General features: G+C 41.0%; 1 protein-coding gene across 1 annotated transcript in view; it reads left to right on the top strand.

The window, feature by feature from the left end:
* Positions 1–1,411: 1,411 nt before the first annotated feature.
* The window catches only part of SYT12 (synaptotagmin 12), a 58,495-nt gene continuing 43,354 nt past the window's right edge, over positions 1,412–16,552 (top strand). Inside the window, exons 1-3 of the mRNA XM_054972254.1 lie at positions 1,412–1,445; positions 2,788–2,981; positions 8,252–8,641. Of these exons, the coding sequence (XP_054828229.1) occupies positions 1,412–1,445; positions 2,788–2,981; positions 8,252–8,641 (618 nt within the window). The remainder of the gene's footprint in view (positions 1,446–2,787; positions 2,982–8,251; positions 8,642–16,552) is intronic.

The raw sequence follows: 16,552 nt of genomic DNA, 5'->3' as shown, positions 1-16,552 counted from the left end.
GGTGACAGAAAGTAGCTGACCCAATGTTGCCCAGTGAGCATCATGGTAGAGTAGGGATTTGAACCTGGGGCTTCCCAGTTCTGAACAGTCATTAGGCCACACTGGCTCTCAGTGAATCTCTCTCTTCTGCATCTCAGTCCAAATAAAGCCTTTACAGAAAAACCATATGAAGTTGAGAGGGGTCCTTAGTTTTTAGAACAGCCCATTAATGAAAAAACTTGATGGAAGCTCTCAGGTCACTAGCTGCTCTGAAGCATGGAGGCTAAGCAGGGAAGTCTTGGGCAAATCCTTACGGAATCATTCATCATCTGGATCAAGAAATGGAACAGTGTAGTAATTCTTTGCTAGCTAGCAAGGAAAACAGCTTCGGGAATGAAAGATAAGCCAGGTGTCCCCCAATGGCAGGTTATGTTGCTGAACTTTTGCACTGTTCCGAGCAATCAGTGACCTCTGATCCTGGACACCATACCTGAGAAGCAGAGTTTAACAAAGCATTTCCACAAAACACCCTGCAGGGAGGGCTGTCTTCAGTCCCCATTCATCGGAGCGTTAAAAATAAAGAAACTTGAAAAATATACACATGGAGTTTTTTTTTTAATCGTCCTGACCTTTTTTTTAAAAAAAAATTGGCACACAACAGCCCATAGGAAAAGCTAGTATTCTCATTCCTATGTCTCAGGTCTGATTCTGACTATTTCCTGGGTCCTCTTTCCCCATAGCGAGAGGTCTCACTGGTGGTGTGGCGAGAATTAGCCTGAATTGCTTTGGCACAGCTTCTCCCAAGGCTAATGGCAGAGAGCAGAAATATGTATGTCTCTCTAAATGAGGGGAAAACCAAAACGGACAGCCCCATTTTGTTTAATTTGTTTGAGTAATGTAACTGAATGGGAAAAGCCTCATATGTTGTTTATTCACGCATTATATTCAAGCCTTATTGTTCAAGCACTTCCTCTTCCACCTCTGCCTCCTCAGCCTCTCCTCCCCTGCCCCGTCTGCCTCCTGCTTACCTGGCTGCTGCAGCACCCCATGAGCAGCCTGAGACCATAGCTCAGTAACTATAGGTAGACAGTGGGGAAAAGGAGGCTTTGTCTGCTCTGGTGGGAATCTAAATAAATGAATGCAACAACAAATGATGTGGCAAAGAACAAAATTTTTGAAAAGAATGTTGAAAATGTGTAGCAAAGTGTGGAATAAAAATCTATGTGTTTGTGGGAACAGAAGTAGGGGGGGATATTATTAATTCTTTATTAATGAGCCCAGAATACAAGTGAACTGTCTTCGAGGATCCCATGAGCTGATCACAGTCTCAGTGCAGCATTGTCCCAGTGTCATCCAATTTGTTTTGCTGCCACCTTTTCATCACTTTCTCTTTCACTCTTTTAGGCCATTGCTCTAGCCCAGAGTAGCGGCCATGGACAGTAACATTGCTGAACACCAGCTCAGCGGTGAGTAATCTCAAACACTGAAGAAATTGTTAGGGTATAATTAGGGAGATTCTGACTTGCACAAGACAGTTTTTTATGTTTACTTATTCTTCCCCCCTTAACACAGACCTTTCCTTCTTGGCACATTCTGTACTCTGGGTTGGCCCCTTTTGGCTTAAAGCATTGAGGAATGTCCTGTTTCTGAGAAGACCAGCATCACTGATACGGGCAGTACTCAGGAAGTGCTTTTGTTAAAAATGTGCTGTCTGGGGGCCATGTCTAAGACTTATTTCTTAAAGGACTGTTCCTGTCTAAGGACGCGTGTAAAGGCCATAGAGCCATCCATTTCCTAGTTCCTGGTTTCTTGAAGATTTCCAAATTGGTATCTCTGGGAACTGAACAGAATGCAGTGTACACTTATGTGCTTCTGGGTCTTTTGGAAAATGTCACCGGAAGAAATCCTGAGCGTCCTCCTGACAGTTTACAAAGAATTTTTTTAAAAATGTGTTCATTTCTGTCATTGCTGCCCCTTTGTAACTCTTTGTAGTCTCAGAGCATATATGTTTACTTTGGTGAAGTTTATCATTAATAAGCAGGAACACCTTCTTGTGCAGGTACAAAATGCATGTAGCATGAAGTAGAAATCTTAGCAATAAATCTTTGATGAAAAGATAATTGCAATGCAAAGACTGGTGAAAAGGCTGTTTGGATAAATATGGAAACACAATGTGTGCAAAATAGACTGTCAAAAAGTGAAAGATTATTTCTCAAAACTGCAGAGAAAGGAAACATTTTGATAATCGTCAAGATGAAAAATAGATACATTCTAAAAGCTATGGACGTCCAAGGTAAAAGAAGCAAAAGGATTCCATAGAAACAGCTAATGATCGCATTCACAGATCAATACTACTGTTGAACAGGAACAGAATAACAAAATTATTTAACAAAAGATTTTTTTGTATTAAAGGAAAAGATACAATGATGATAAAAGTAAAATGCAGGTATTTCATTGCATTTGGAGTTACTGCTGTCATTCTAAGCAAAAATTCATCAATTAAAAAACACTTGGTAATGCTGCATTTCAATTTTGACAGTTAGAAAAGTGTTGACAGTTTTGGAGGATTCATTTTGCTGCATTTTGAGTGGGAAAATGCTGTATTTCTGTAGAATAAAAATTGAAAATAATCTGTACTAGGAATTTCAACTTGCCTCACTCATTGGCATCACTAATTTATTTTAGAAAGATACTACATAGAGGGCTATTCATTATATAGTCCAGAAATGTTTCTGTGAGGTTTAAGTATGCTGTAGGTATGTGCTGGATCTGGTTACATGCTTCTTCCATATGACTGTTTTCTTGCAGTCATAAAGAGTCCACCTGGATGGGAAATAGGCATCTATATAACTGGTGCACTTGCTCTGTTGGGAATAGCTGGAGTAAACCTATGGAAGTTGTGGAAATCTGGAAGCTACCCTGCACCATCTCCATTTCCAAATTATGACTACAGATACCTGGAGCAAAAGTATGGGACTACGTATTCTCAGATCAAACAAAAGGTAAAGACTAGCTGACTGTAAAGCAGCTGAGAAATCCATCATTTACCACATCCATCCATCTGTGTGCCAGTGTAACAATCACACTTGACTAAGAGCGCTCTCTTAAGTTCAGGATCTGCATTTCAAGTTGATGCAATGAGAACGTTCTGCATTTGTGAGGCAGCAGCAAAGATGGAGTCATTTTTTTGTGGCTGCTTCCCAAGTATCAGAATCTTTCCTCCTGAGACTTGCAAAAGCCTGAATCTGAATATTTTTAGAAGCATTGCAAGACCTGGCCCATTTGTTGGCCAAGGTTAAGTTGTTAAATGGGTAGAGTTTGGGCATCTTATTCATTTAAAGATTTTATTTTCTCATGTCATAATTATTAACCTACTGTTCCCAGCTGGGATGAGGTGAGCTAGATCTCTAAATAACTAAAGACTATTTGAAACCAACACATTTTCAGTATGGATCATGAAGTCAATTTTGTTTTCTAGTGAGAATGTTGAAAAATCAAGATCATTGTGGAGGATATATGATGTGTTGTAGCTCAGAGTTTATTGGGATTTTGTCCAGGGTTGGGTGCCCCACCTCCGCTCTTACCTCCATGATGGGAGCCAACTTCAGGGGTTGTGGCAGCCACAAAAGTGGGCAGGCACCAAGCGGAGGACCACCCAGGCCACCCAAGCCTTGGGGAGGTGTGGCCACTGCTGCCAAACTGAAGAAGCCAGCAGCAGCAGCGGCTACCACAACAGCAGCAAGACGTGTCACCAAGCCCAGCAGCTTCCAGCAAGTCTAGGGAAGAGGGAGGAGCAGGTATCTGGCAATGTATTACTGAATCTAGGCCCACCAAAGACTGACGTGCCCCCAGGGGCAGCACCAGGGTTTTTGGCACCTACGGCTGCCCCTACGTGCACACGCACCCCCCCCCCCCCGGACTGCATGATGATGTCACTCCATGTGACATCATCATGCAGCAAGCTGGCCCCATTGGCCAGTGGGTGGCTGGGACGGCACACGGAGGCTGCCCACATTCCCAGTCAGGCACAGCGGATAGCTGGGGAGATTCTGCACACTGCCCCGGATGCCTGCTGCACCTGGCCCACGGCTGCTGCGCCTGGCCGGGGGCGTGAGTTGGCGGTGGCAGCACGGGGCTGGCCGGCTGCAGCAGCTGCAGGCCAGGCATGCCAGCTCTGTGGTGCATGAGCCCACCGCTGGCACCCCCTCCGGTGCCCCCTTCAGCACCTCAGTGCTCGAGGCAGGGGCTGGACCTGCCTCAATGGGTGCACCGGCCCTGCGTGCCCCAGGCTTCCTAGTGGTCTGCCACAGGGCACCCAGCTCAGGATGCACCTCTATCTTAAAGAGTGCCTACACCAATAGCAGGGCCCTTTAAAGGCAGCCAGGGGAGATGGAACAGGAGGGAGGGAGCCCCAACCAGAGGTTCCATTGGCTGGTGCTTCTGCCATTCTCCAGGGCCTCATCCTAAGGATGGGGAAAAGAAGAGGATCCAGGGATATCCAACCCCTAAAGGACCTTTTGAAGTGCATGCCCATTGAGAGTCAGGGAAGATGGGCCAGTCTGCTCTCATGGACTAGTCATGGGAGAGAAGGAGATCAGGGATTAACCAACCTCCCCATACCAGCCATATTCTGAGGCTAACCCTGGGTGTGACTGCCAAAGAAAGGGACACTGGAGGGGGCACCACAACCCCAGACTCTAGCCTGCCGCCGGGGAGTACTAGTTCAGAGTGGGTTTCAGGGAAAAATAAAGGCATAAACTTTGGTCTCCATCATCTGCTATAGCAACTATGTTGTCATCATGTTAATGTGAAATGGTAAAGCGAGGAGAAATTAGAAAGTTCAAAATTATATTTGTCTAATGATACCAAAGAATCAAAGACTGTTACTGGTTGTTCTGATTTGGATCAATTCTCCAGTCATTAAGGCCATTCTCTTCATAAATAGGAATAACTGGTATGTTTTGACTCATATAGCCCCTCCAGAGACAGACAGAACTCTGGCAGGAGAAAAGAATTGGGGGACCGAATTGGATGCCGTTCTAAAGTCTTCAACAGGGCTATTAACACCGACGAACACAGGAAAACTCAAGGCTGCATAAATTGAGTTATTGATTCTCAGTCAGAGCCAATATATTCCAGCAGAGGATGAGGACTTAATGGCTTGAAGCCATAGTTCTAGTCACCTTGTTAGAAACAGTCTGGATTACTCACATAAAAGACAGGCACGCTCATTATTGTGTATGACATAAAACCTGTGGTCAATGGCAAACTTTCTTATGATGTTAGAGCATCAAGCTTATTAATAAACACCAAGAAACACATGCTTAATGGTATTGACTCTTCATTTCCAGAGTTTACAGAGTGTTGCACGCAGGTTATTTTCCATTCAAGCTGATACTCTGGAAACACTTTCCTTGTAACTCACCTAAATCCTATTCATGCATGTACAGTGTAAATGTAGGAGTTATGCTTGGAAATGCTGTTTCATAATAGTCTAATAATTATTTTATTTAATAACTGAATGAAAAAGTAACTGTGGAATGGCCATTAACTGAGTTATGTAGAACAACAGAAAGGAAAGAAATAAAGAAATAAAATGGGTACCTAAATTATAAAGTAGGAAAGACATGAAGTCCCCCTGAAAGTGCGATGTAAAGATGTACATTGATAGTAAAAATAAGAAATTTAATATTATTTATTTATTTATTTATTTATTTATTAAATAAATAAATAGTTCAGGGTGGCCTACAAAATTATTAAAAATATCCAGATTAAAACCAAGGTAACAGAGTTCTGTTAAAATGTATATTCATAAAAAGATGAATTGGGTTACAATAACAAATAGTTTTAAAATATTTTAGATCAAAGAGATTGCCCTGAGGAGTTGTAATCAGGATTATCCACATTATGGGCAACTTCCAACTTAAAGCCCCCATGTGGAGATTCCCCTGTGCAGCAAGTGTTCCTGGCAGCTTCTGGAGAGCAACCATAACATGAGATTCAATGTGGTATAGTGTGGTTAGAGCATCAGGTTAGAACCTGTGAAACCTTGGTTCAGGTTTCCACTCAGCCACAAAACACATTCGGTGATCTTTGGCCAATCATGCTTTCTTAGTCTAATATACCTCACAGACTAGGTATGACAACAGAAGATAGGATGGAGACATATACATTGCCCTTGGAGAAGGCGCAGAATAAATTGGATAGAGAAATAACAATATTCCTAATGGAGCAATACCTCTGCCTGGTCTCAATTTTAATTTGATTTTAGTATCCTTCCCTTAATATGAATAATTCTCTTGGGGCAGAGGAGGAAACTACTTTTTTAAAGTTCAAAACATCTTTTTGAAAAATGAAGCCCAAGAATGCCATTAATAGTTTTCAAAATATAATAAATAACTTTTTACAGCTTGGAAAATTATTTTTATATGAGACATACAAACACTAGGGGTGTGCACCAAGATTTTGGCTTAATTTGGATCCAGTATTCAGTAATACCATAAATATTCAGTATTGCTGATATCTGGGTCAGATTCTCAATTTGGGTTCGGTTTTAACAGGGAATCCTGAATATATTCCACCATGAGGAAAACTATCTGGGGACCTGGGGGGCATTTTTAAAGAAAACTTAATCAAATTTGCAGGGAATCTAATCCTGCCTTTCCACTAACACCCCCTCCCTTAAGTTTCAGGAAGATTGGACCCAGAGGTTCCAATTCTATGGGCCTCTGAACAAGCCGCCCCAGCCAGACTCCATTGTTTCCTATAGAGGAAAAAATTCCAAGACTTTTCTGTCAGAGAAACTTTAAGCACAGGAGCAACCCATGGCTAAAAGCCACTTCCCAGTGCAGGTCCCAATGCAGGCTAAACCAATGAAGCCCACAAGAACCAAACTGATGTAATGGGACCAACATCACATTGGAGAATCCCGCCAGAAACAATGTCAATCAAGATCAAAAAGAGTCCAGTAGCACCTTTAAGACTAACCAATTTTATTGTAGCATAAGCTTTCGAGAATCACGTTCTCTTCGTCAGATTCATGGAGGGCAGAAGGAAACTGGCCAAATATAGAGGAGGAGAGGGAGGATGTAAACAACTCTTTTGATATGGAGATGCAGACAGCTCCTTTTGGTGTGGGGATCAGTTTGCTTGTGTAAAGGTTCAAAGGAGTTTGCCGTGTTAGTCTGTAGTAGCAAAATCAAAGAGTTCAGCAGCAGCACCCAGACTATCCAATTCCACTGCAGCACAAGTGGTTATCAAAGGCTTGTGCTGCAGTGGAACTGGATAGGCTAGGTGCTGCTGCTGAACTCTTTTTGATTTTGCTACTACAGACTAACACAGCAAACTCCTTTGAACCTTTACACAAGCAAACTGATCCCCACACCAAAAGGAGCTGTCTGCATCTCCATATCAAAGGAGTTGTTTACATCCCCCCTCTCCTCCTCCCCCTTCCCCCCTCTCCTCCTCTATATTTGACCAGTTTCCTTCTGCCCTCCATGCATCTGACGGATTCTCGAAAGCTTATGCTACAATAAAATTGGTTAGTCTTAAAGGTGCTACTCTTTTTGATTTTGCTGCTACAAACTAACACGGCTAACTCCTCTGGATCTATGTCAATCAAGAGAATCTGATGAGAACCAAACTGAAGGACACTGTTGCAAGCCCAACAGAACCAGAGTCATTTAAAGAACCCAGGGCAAGCAGAACGCAGGATCAGTACAAGCACAACAGAACCAACCCCAAACCACAGAATCCCAACAGAACCCAACTCAACAGAACCAGTAACCAACATCAAATCATTGCCAGAAACGTCTGGGAACCCTGCAAAGAGGGGAAACCTCACTTGTTCACTCACTCACTCTCCCTCCCTCCTGCCTTACTCCCTTTTCCCCTGAAGTAAAAAAGCCCTGGAAAGCCTTGGAAAGTTGGGAGGAAGAGCTTGCAAGAGCAGCCAGCCAGCTCTAAAAAAGCTGTAGCTGTGTTTGTTGGATAAACCCAAATTAATTAGGGTTTACCTGGCATTGATCTAATCTGTATCCCAATTTTATTCAGGATTCTCTAGTGTGATTCTGTATACCTGGTCAATACCAAATCGGCAATTACTGAATAATAAATTGCGCACCCCTAACAGGCCCCCTTTTCATCATGTTGCTTTGAATACTGGTTGTATAGCTTAGGGTTCACTCACAGCATTTATACACACGAGTGAATCATTAGAAGTTGGTTCTCAGTAAACTCTCACTAGTCATGCCATTCTTCTTCTGGTCTCTAGAGAGGTACAAACAACTACCGCAGGGCTGGAGAAAGAACATCTCCTCTTCACAAGCCAAGTTTGAAAATGGATGATACCTTTGAAAACATTAATGAGTTAGGCACTCTGGAGCTGATGAACAAAGATCTTGAATTAGCACCTTATGGACCTCTGAAAAAATCCATCTCAACTGACTCTCTCAGTTCCATCTCCTCCATTGGAAATAATTTTGGCCAAGAGTTCACAGTGGGACAAGTGGAAGTCAACATGGAATACAATATAAATTCCAACACTTTACATGTCACACTACTGCAAGGGAAAGATCTCATGGAGAAGGAAGATGTCAACTTTGAGTCCTGCTTTGTGCGCATCAGTTTGCTTCCAGATGAACAAATTGTTGGCATTTCTCGGGTAAGTTTCTTCACCATCCTCTCTTATACTTTGGGTGCATTGCAAGACTAGCTAGGTCCATGGCCTATGGCTATGGCAACTGGTTCAAAAAGACTTCTGGTCATGTGAACAAATATTACTCAAGTGAGCAGGTGTTATGCTGTATTGCTGGAATGTGGTTTTGGACAGTGGGATTTGAGCTCAGTTTCTGTATCAATTTGGCCCCTGATAATAGCTTATTCTAGAGTTTGGGCTGATCACTAGCATCGATGTTGGTCTGGTATTCTTTGTGGCAGAGATTGGATGTCTTTTGTGTTGTGCCTTCTGGGGATTTTGTTATGAGTAAGGCAAATCCCCAAGGCTTGCTCGTCCGCTACTTCAGTTCTGTTTGCTTCTATGATTATCTTCAGCAGATTATCTAGCTGAACTGAGACATTTGCTGTAACAAAGGGTTGATCCTCAGATGTTTCATCTAATTGCTGCTTACAGAGATCTTTTTAACAACAGTCAAAGCTTTCACTGGCAAGTAATTTAGCACTTTTCCCACATCTCTTTCTGTGGCATTTTTTCTCGTTTTCTAGTTAAATGAACTTTACTGCCTTCTCCATGCTCATACCAAATGTGGACAATTATGAGCTTGTTTTTAATCAGATTATGATTTCAATAACTTTATGTTTTCTGTGTTAAATAGGTTATCCATGCTAGCAAAAACTTTCATAATTCATATTTTTATCCTAAGTCAAATGCCAGTGTATTTGGGAGTAAAAATATCCCACTTTTTTGGTATGGTAAAATAGTTACTTTGTTTCACACTACCCAAACACCCAGAACTTGAAAACCCACTTTTACACAAGGCAAAATGTTTCTTTTGAGTAGATTTACCCCTTTCTTTTTGTATATTGAATAAAGATGGGCACGAACCAGAAAAATTACAAACTGTGGTGTTCATGGTTTGTCACTTTTCATGAACCATAAACTTTCATGAACTTGCCCTGGTTCACGAACAGGTTCATTCGGTTTGTGAAAATGTCACTTCTGGATCAGCAGAAGGTCTGCAGAGAGCCCAGCCCCTCCTGCTGCCTAGGAAACTGATTGATCACCACCAGGCTGTCTGCAGTGATGAACCAAAATACAAACCAAATGAACTGGTTTGTGAACCAGGGCAAGTTCGTTGGGGGGCAAGTAATGAAAGGGTTAATTCTGTCACTACAGAATTATTACAATTCTGATAATTATTACATTACAGAATTATTACAATTATTAACTTCTCTTCCACAAGGTTCTAAAAGGCACAAGAACTCTTTAGGATGCAATCTTGGCATCTTTGTGCATCTGATCAACTTTTTATAATGATTTTGAAACACTAGCTACTAATTTACGTTTATCTAGCACTGTGTTACATAACATATATATGTATAATGTTTGTCCCAAGAACTTATGCTATAAAAAAAGACAGAGGGCAAAAGTGAAAAGGGAGACAGCAAGATTCAGTATGATATAGTCGTACAGAGTGCTTGGCCTGGGTTAATAGTAGAGCAGTGATGCCTGGATAGGCAATAGTAGAATTGCATTTAAGGCAGCTAAAATCCCAGTGACTTCCAATCAAAGAACTTTAGCATAACCATTTAAAAATTTGCCCAAAGGAGAGATAGAACTGCAAAAATACTAAACAAAAAGATTGGAATTAAAATCTTCTGACCTACCTCAGAGGCTTTCAAACTTTCTACCTTTTCTCCATAGATTAATTTGTCAATTTTATTGGGCCATATGTAATTTAGCTGGATCCTTATACTGAGAAAGATCATTGGTCAATCTAGCCCAATACTAGTTATTCAGGTAGCAGCTTTCAAATGTCTTGAGCAGGGGCCTTTTCCTATCTCTGCTGTCTGAGAGTCTTTAAACCGAAGATGCTAGGGGAAGTTTAGCCCAGGATTTTCTGCATGCAAAACATGTGCTCTATCACAGAGTTATGTCTTGGGGTACTGCTAGTCATGTGGAGCCTCACTGTTGCTCTTTTCCTGTAGCTGCACATTGCAGGGGAGACTGGTACTGGTGGGCAAGCATCCAAGAAGCTTGTCAGATCTTGCTGATCTTCCCAGTGACAACCCTCCCCCAATAAAATTCCAAAAAACTCAGGAATCTACTAACTAAAGAAATGTGTGTGAGCAAACATTGCCCAAAATGCAAGTGGTTGTTTGAGTGATTACTATATTAGGGAAGTGATTAACAGGGTTCCCCCCCCTCATTCCTAGTATAAGCACCTATCTGTATTAAATTCACATGGTCAGGTAAATGGATAAAACAAACCACGGAGAAAGGATGAGAGTAAGGGAAGGAAGAGACAGTTTTATCATAGACTACTTATAAGTGCAATTCATAGCCAGTCCAGTAGCAGTGTTTACTGTTTGTCTGCCAAATCTGTACACTGGGGATATAACTCATTTTAGCGCATTTTAAAGGCCATTTGAGATAAATGTTTGCGAACATCTGAAAAACAGCTATAACTCAGAGATTCAGCACACTGTATAGGGCCACCTTTGCATTTTAAAATCTCACCACCTTTTACTGCTGCATCCCAGGAACTAAGCAGTCTGATCTAATGTTATACCACTAATTTTAGTATACAGGAATCAGCAGACAATGTAGTTCCTTTCCCTGTCATGCCTGTGTGGCTTCATCCTGAGAACTTCCTAAACCACATAGTTACTATACAGATGTTACCAGCAAGACCTGGGACCTGAGGACTCCAAAGTAGCCTCTTTACCACCATATGAACCAGTGAACTGGTCCTTTATCCCAAACAAATAGCAAAGCTATGTTAATCCTTCTGATACAGAGATGGACCCCTAAAATGCAGATCTTTAGTTTTTTAAGAAACAGGCTGGAGAATAATTTCCAGAACATAGAAATGAAGACCTCCTATTTTGCAAGGGCCATGCTAATACCACAACCATACCACTTTTCTTTTAATGATCATTTGCTATAAAGCTGTGCACAAGCCCCTGTTATTATCTACCTGCAAGTTCTACTGCCTGGATAAAGCAAAAGCAGGCTTTCTGTGAATTAGCCTTTTATTCATGTTTCTTAAGAATGGTTTCATATGCCTCTCTAGCTTTTGACAAAATATGAGAAGACTGAAAACTGATTTGCAGTGAGCTATTGTACCCTGGATTATACAAAAACGATGGGCTGCTTGGTGCTCTTGGGTAAATCACTTAAGCTGCATCCACACATTATTAGATAGTGCAGTCATTCACAACTGGTTGTTTCTGTGTGGGCAAGACAATCTAGGAGCTGAGCATTACTTATAGCCCAACCACAGTGCAATATCCAGTGCCGTATGGGTTCGGCCTAACTGTCAGCTGAGTCAGCCTCACAGGGTTCAGGTAAGATGAAAATTAAACTTCTTGAAAATAGGACATGTTACAACTATTTAAAAAACAAGCAATTTTCTTCCCCCCAAATATTCTCCCAGTATACTGAAGGAACAGATGCAGACATAAGAAACTGCTTTATATTAAGTCAGAACACTAAAGTTCAGCATTGCCTAGTTCAACTAGAGGGGGCTCTTTGGAGTCTCAGGCGGAGAAAGGATTTTTCTATCACCTGCTATGAAAGATCTTTTAATAGGAGAAGCCAGGGACTGAATATATCTGTCACTGGGCCATGGCCCCTTCCCAAAGCCTGAGTTATATTTGGCCTAACTTTCAATCAATCTGGCTCCCTTCCACTGGGAGATAATCTGTCTCTCCACCATTCTCCTATTTAGTTTGCTCTGTAAACTGCTTGGAATTCTTATGATATTAACAACGTTCCTCCCACATTAATTCAGTACTCTATGCAACACATGTATCACCAAGCTTCAGCCATTCATTACAGTATTAAGTGTAATCACATTACTTAGCAAAGATTTCCAAGCTTGGCAAACAAACCCTGCCATCTTTCACACACATGATTTTAAATTATCTGGGAAAGAGCATTGCTTAGAACTGCTAAAGTACAGACATTATGGTTACCCCACTGTATATTTCGATACAAATGTTAGGAGCTTCCATTTTCCATGGGAATTAAGGATTCTAAAGACAGGTTCACAAATACATGTTCACAACTAGATTCATCATCATCTTGTGGCTGAAAGTGTGAACTGATTCCAGGGAAGGCCTTATTTCGGAGGTGAAAGAGAACAAGCAGATCATTCAGTCATATCTGACATCAAATAATGCATATGTGAACCTTATGATTGTACCCACACAGGGACTTCTGATAGGTCTTGTTCTGGAACATTGGAACATAAAGCAGAAGCGCACCTGAGCAGAATTACATCTTTCTAAGCCCACTGACTTCAAAGGACTTATTAGGCTTTAACTCTGCTTTGGATTGCGCTGGCAGTCTAAGAAGAGGATGCAACAAAAAGAAGAATGAACCCTCTTTTGATTAATGGTAAGTGGTTCTCTGCAAAGAATAAAATGGTCATTATTCCCAGTGGGAAGAAATGCTTGCGATTCAAAATTCAGCACAAACACATGGCGGCTTAAATTAGACCCAGTAGGGAAGGTGATGTGGCAAAGAGATTCTGCGGTTCCCTGCCCATTTACAAAGGGCTGTTTAAAACAGCATATTATCCTCAGAGCATAATTTCTTAAACTATTTGAGATGTTGTTGCAAAAGAAGGAAAAGAAGCAACAAAAACAGAACCTTTTAGAGCCTCTTTCAACTGTTGTATACAATCCTGCAAAGTTTTGCCATACAAATAATTTGTGTTTTATTTCTACTGGTTAATAAGGCTTTTTGGATATTTGTTGTTATAGTTGAAAAATGCAGACCTCTAAAGCAAGAAGGGGAGGCTGAATGGATGGGTGAACCATGCTGTGATTGTATAGTTAGCAGTACCCGAGGGGGATGGGGTGGAGTGGAATTTAGTCAGAGTGCAGAGGGAAAGTTTAGTTAGCTTGTCTAGTTTAGGGAGTTAGTCTAGTTCAGTCAATCAGTGTGGAAGTCTGTGGTAAGAGGAGAGAGTTATTGTATTATTCTGTGAGTGAAGAACTGAGGAAAATAAGTCTTTGTGACTGAGTCTGTTTATTATTTCTAGCCTAAGTGGCAACTGTGTGGAAAGTTTGTTTTTGTGAAATGTTTATTCTGCGTCTGAATAAACATTTAAGGATCTATACCTAATTCGAAATTGCCAAACTTATCAACTTAGTCTGAAACCAATATGCTTATCAATACTCTGCCACCATTATACATATGTATTTATAAATAAACTCTATTTCTGGTTAAGCAGAACACCTGCTTCATGTGGAATATAGGATCTCTTTTTTCCCCTCACAGCCACCTCCTGTACACTGACCATTCTGTCATACTACCATCTATCACTAAGCTTTCCTATATTACAAGTCCAGTTGAGAGAAAACTAAGGCGAAAGCATTTGGTGGCAGTGAAACCCATTTTGAGACACAAAGCAAGAAGCAGAGAGGGAGCATAATACAGGCCATTTCATAGACTTACAGCAAGGTGCCATTACAGGAGTTATAATGTACGACTCACATAAAGGCAGCAAAACACCACAAATCTCATTCCAAATAACAACATTAAATCTACCTTTGAAACTGAGCTCTCACACATATCATTCAGAAACCTGAAATCTCTTGTTTCCCCAGCAACCATGATATGTGTAAATCCTTAACTTTGTCAAAAGATTAGCTTTCCACTTTATATTATACAGCACAACCGGGGGATGGGAAGAAGACTCTTATTTGTAGATGAATATTAGTATAGCTCAGCTATGGCACTAAACAAACATGCTGCAGGTCACAAAACGTCTGTCTTCTCCGGACACCTTGACAGGTGTCCTAAGATGCCAGGTATACCGGAGGCTGCCAAACAGGCAGGCTGCACTGCAGCAGGGGGCTTGGATATGCTGTTAGAGGCATGCAAGGCAAGAGAACCAATGTGCCATGGCACTGAAGTTCTGAATGCTGACACAATGTGCATTTAGATCAGATTCCACTCAAATCAGCTAAGTAGATTAACTCTTCAGATAATGATCTTGCCCTTAGGTACAAGCAATGTTAATGGAACTGTCCAAAAATATAATACATCTTCCACATCTTAAAAAACGGCCATTTTTCATGTTTACTAGAATGCAGGCAGAGGATGTAGAAAGGGAAGAACTGCCAGACATGGAACAGAACCAGATCTTCATCCTCCTCCTTGGAATAATCCCTGTTAACCATCATATGTTGATACCTGAAAGCTAAATATCATTTTGAAGGTTTTATGATGGAGCTGTTCCTTAAAAGGCCATTGAAGAAAGCAAAGAATAAACTGTATCTTTTATCATTAAAAATGTATTAGGAATACCAACTCCATGATAAACTGGGGTTTTTTTAGTTCTATCCCAAACTTGAACAATAACGTTCTATTGAACAATGATAAAACATCTGCAATACCATATTCTGAACATCACCATTAAAGAAGGATGTTGACTAGTAGGGGGTTCAGGATAAAAGATACCAGGTTAATGCAAGTTTCAAAAGATAGCTCTGATGAGAAAAAAATGAAAAGAACTAGGGTAGTTTAACTTAATAAAGGGGTTTAACTTAATTAAGGGGTTTGTATTTTTGACTGCATCTTAGAAGACAAGACAAGAAGCAGCACATATGAGTAGTGGGAAAGCAGATTAGGTAAGAGCCATTTAGAAAACCAGAACATTCTTACAAATGATAGGAATGAGTGTAGAATAAAGGTGCTGACTGTTGCTTACCTCTGCACCACCACTAAAGTGTTGGACTTGGATCTGGAGGACTCAAGTTTGAATCCCTATTCTGCCATGAAAGGTTGCTAGGTGATCTTGGGTCAGGCACTCTCTCTCAACCTAACCTGCCAAAGGGGTGTTGTTGTGAGGATAAAATGGAGGAGAGAATTATGTTGTTATGTTCTCATTGTGGAGAAAAGTGTGTTATAAATATCTAAATAATTCAGAAACCACAATATTCAAAAACCAGTGGAGGAACATTTTAACCTCTTAAGACATTCAATTGCTAACCTAAAAGTAGCAGTTATCCTGCAGAGAAATTTCATGGGAGATTAGAAAGAGAAACTGCTGAATTGCAACTGATAACGAAGCTCAAGACAATGCATCTACCTGGATTGAATCAAGATCTAGGCTTCCTATTTCATTACCAATGCTGATTTCTCCACACCCACTACCTCTCTGCATACCCCACCTTATTTAATCACACCTGCTATTTTCATTAACCGGCTATTGTCATTTGGCATCGGAAATCACTCCACTCTCCAAGATGTAAGGACAGATGGACTCACATTCTAGTTGTATCTGAAGAAGTGAGCTTTGACTCAAAAGAGCTCTGACCTTACTACAAATTTTGTTAGTTTTATAGGTGCTACTGGACACTTGCTCTTTTTTAAATAAATAAAATTATGCTAACTTGGTTACCTTTTAGGCAAAGTTTGAAACCATGGTTTCAACCTAGTTTGAAAATCCTGGTTCAAACTATTCAGCAGTAGGTCCAATGTATTACTACACCATGGTTAATATTGACAAGGGGAGGATGGATGGACCACATGATACAGTTGTGTGCTGCACACATCTGCTCTATATGCTCTGTGTATAGATTACTGGGCCTTTGTGAAGCATAGAATAGGAAGTAATGTTTTCTATGGGTCACCATGGGGTTCTTTGGGTCCTGTCCACTACAGTCATCTTTGGAAACTGTGCTTTGAGTGCCCCCACCATCTGAGGCTAGACAGGCAACCTGAAAAGGGCCTTCTTGGTTGTCATGTCAAAACTTTGGAATTCTCTCTCTAGGGCAATTCATCTGTCTCCCTCTAGCATTGTCTTCCACTAGCAGATGAAGACTTTCTGTTTTGTCTGGTGTACCTCAGTAGCTCTTATTGGCACTTCTACCTGGT

This window comes from Eublepharis macularius, chromosome 2 (assembly GCF_028583425.1).
Source record: "Eublepharis macularius isolate TG4126 chromosome 2, MPM_Emac_v1.0, whole genome shotgun sequence".
Classification (NCBI taxonomy): Eukaryota; Metazoa; Chordata; class Lepidosauria; order Squamata; family Eublepharidae; genus Eublepharis; species Eublepharis macularius.
The sequence above is the reverse complement of the archived record's forward strand: the minus strand, read 5'-3'. Positions and strand labels throughout refer to the sequence as shown.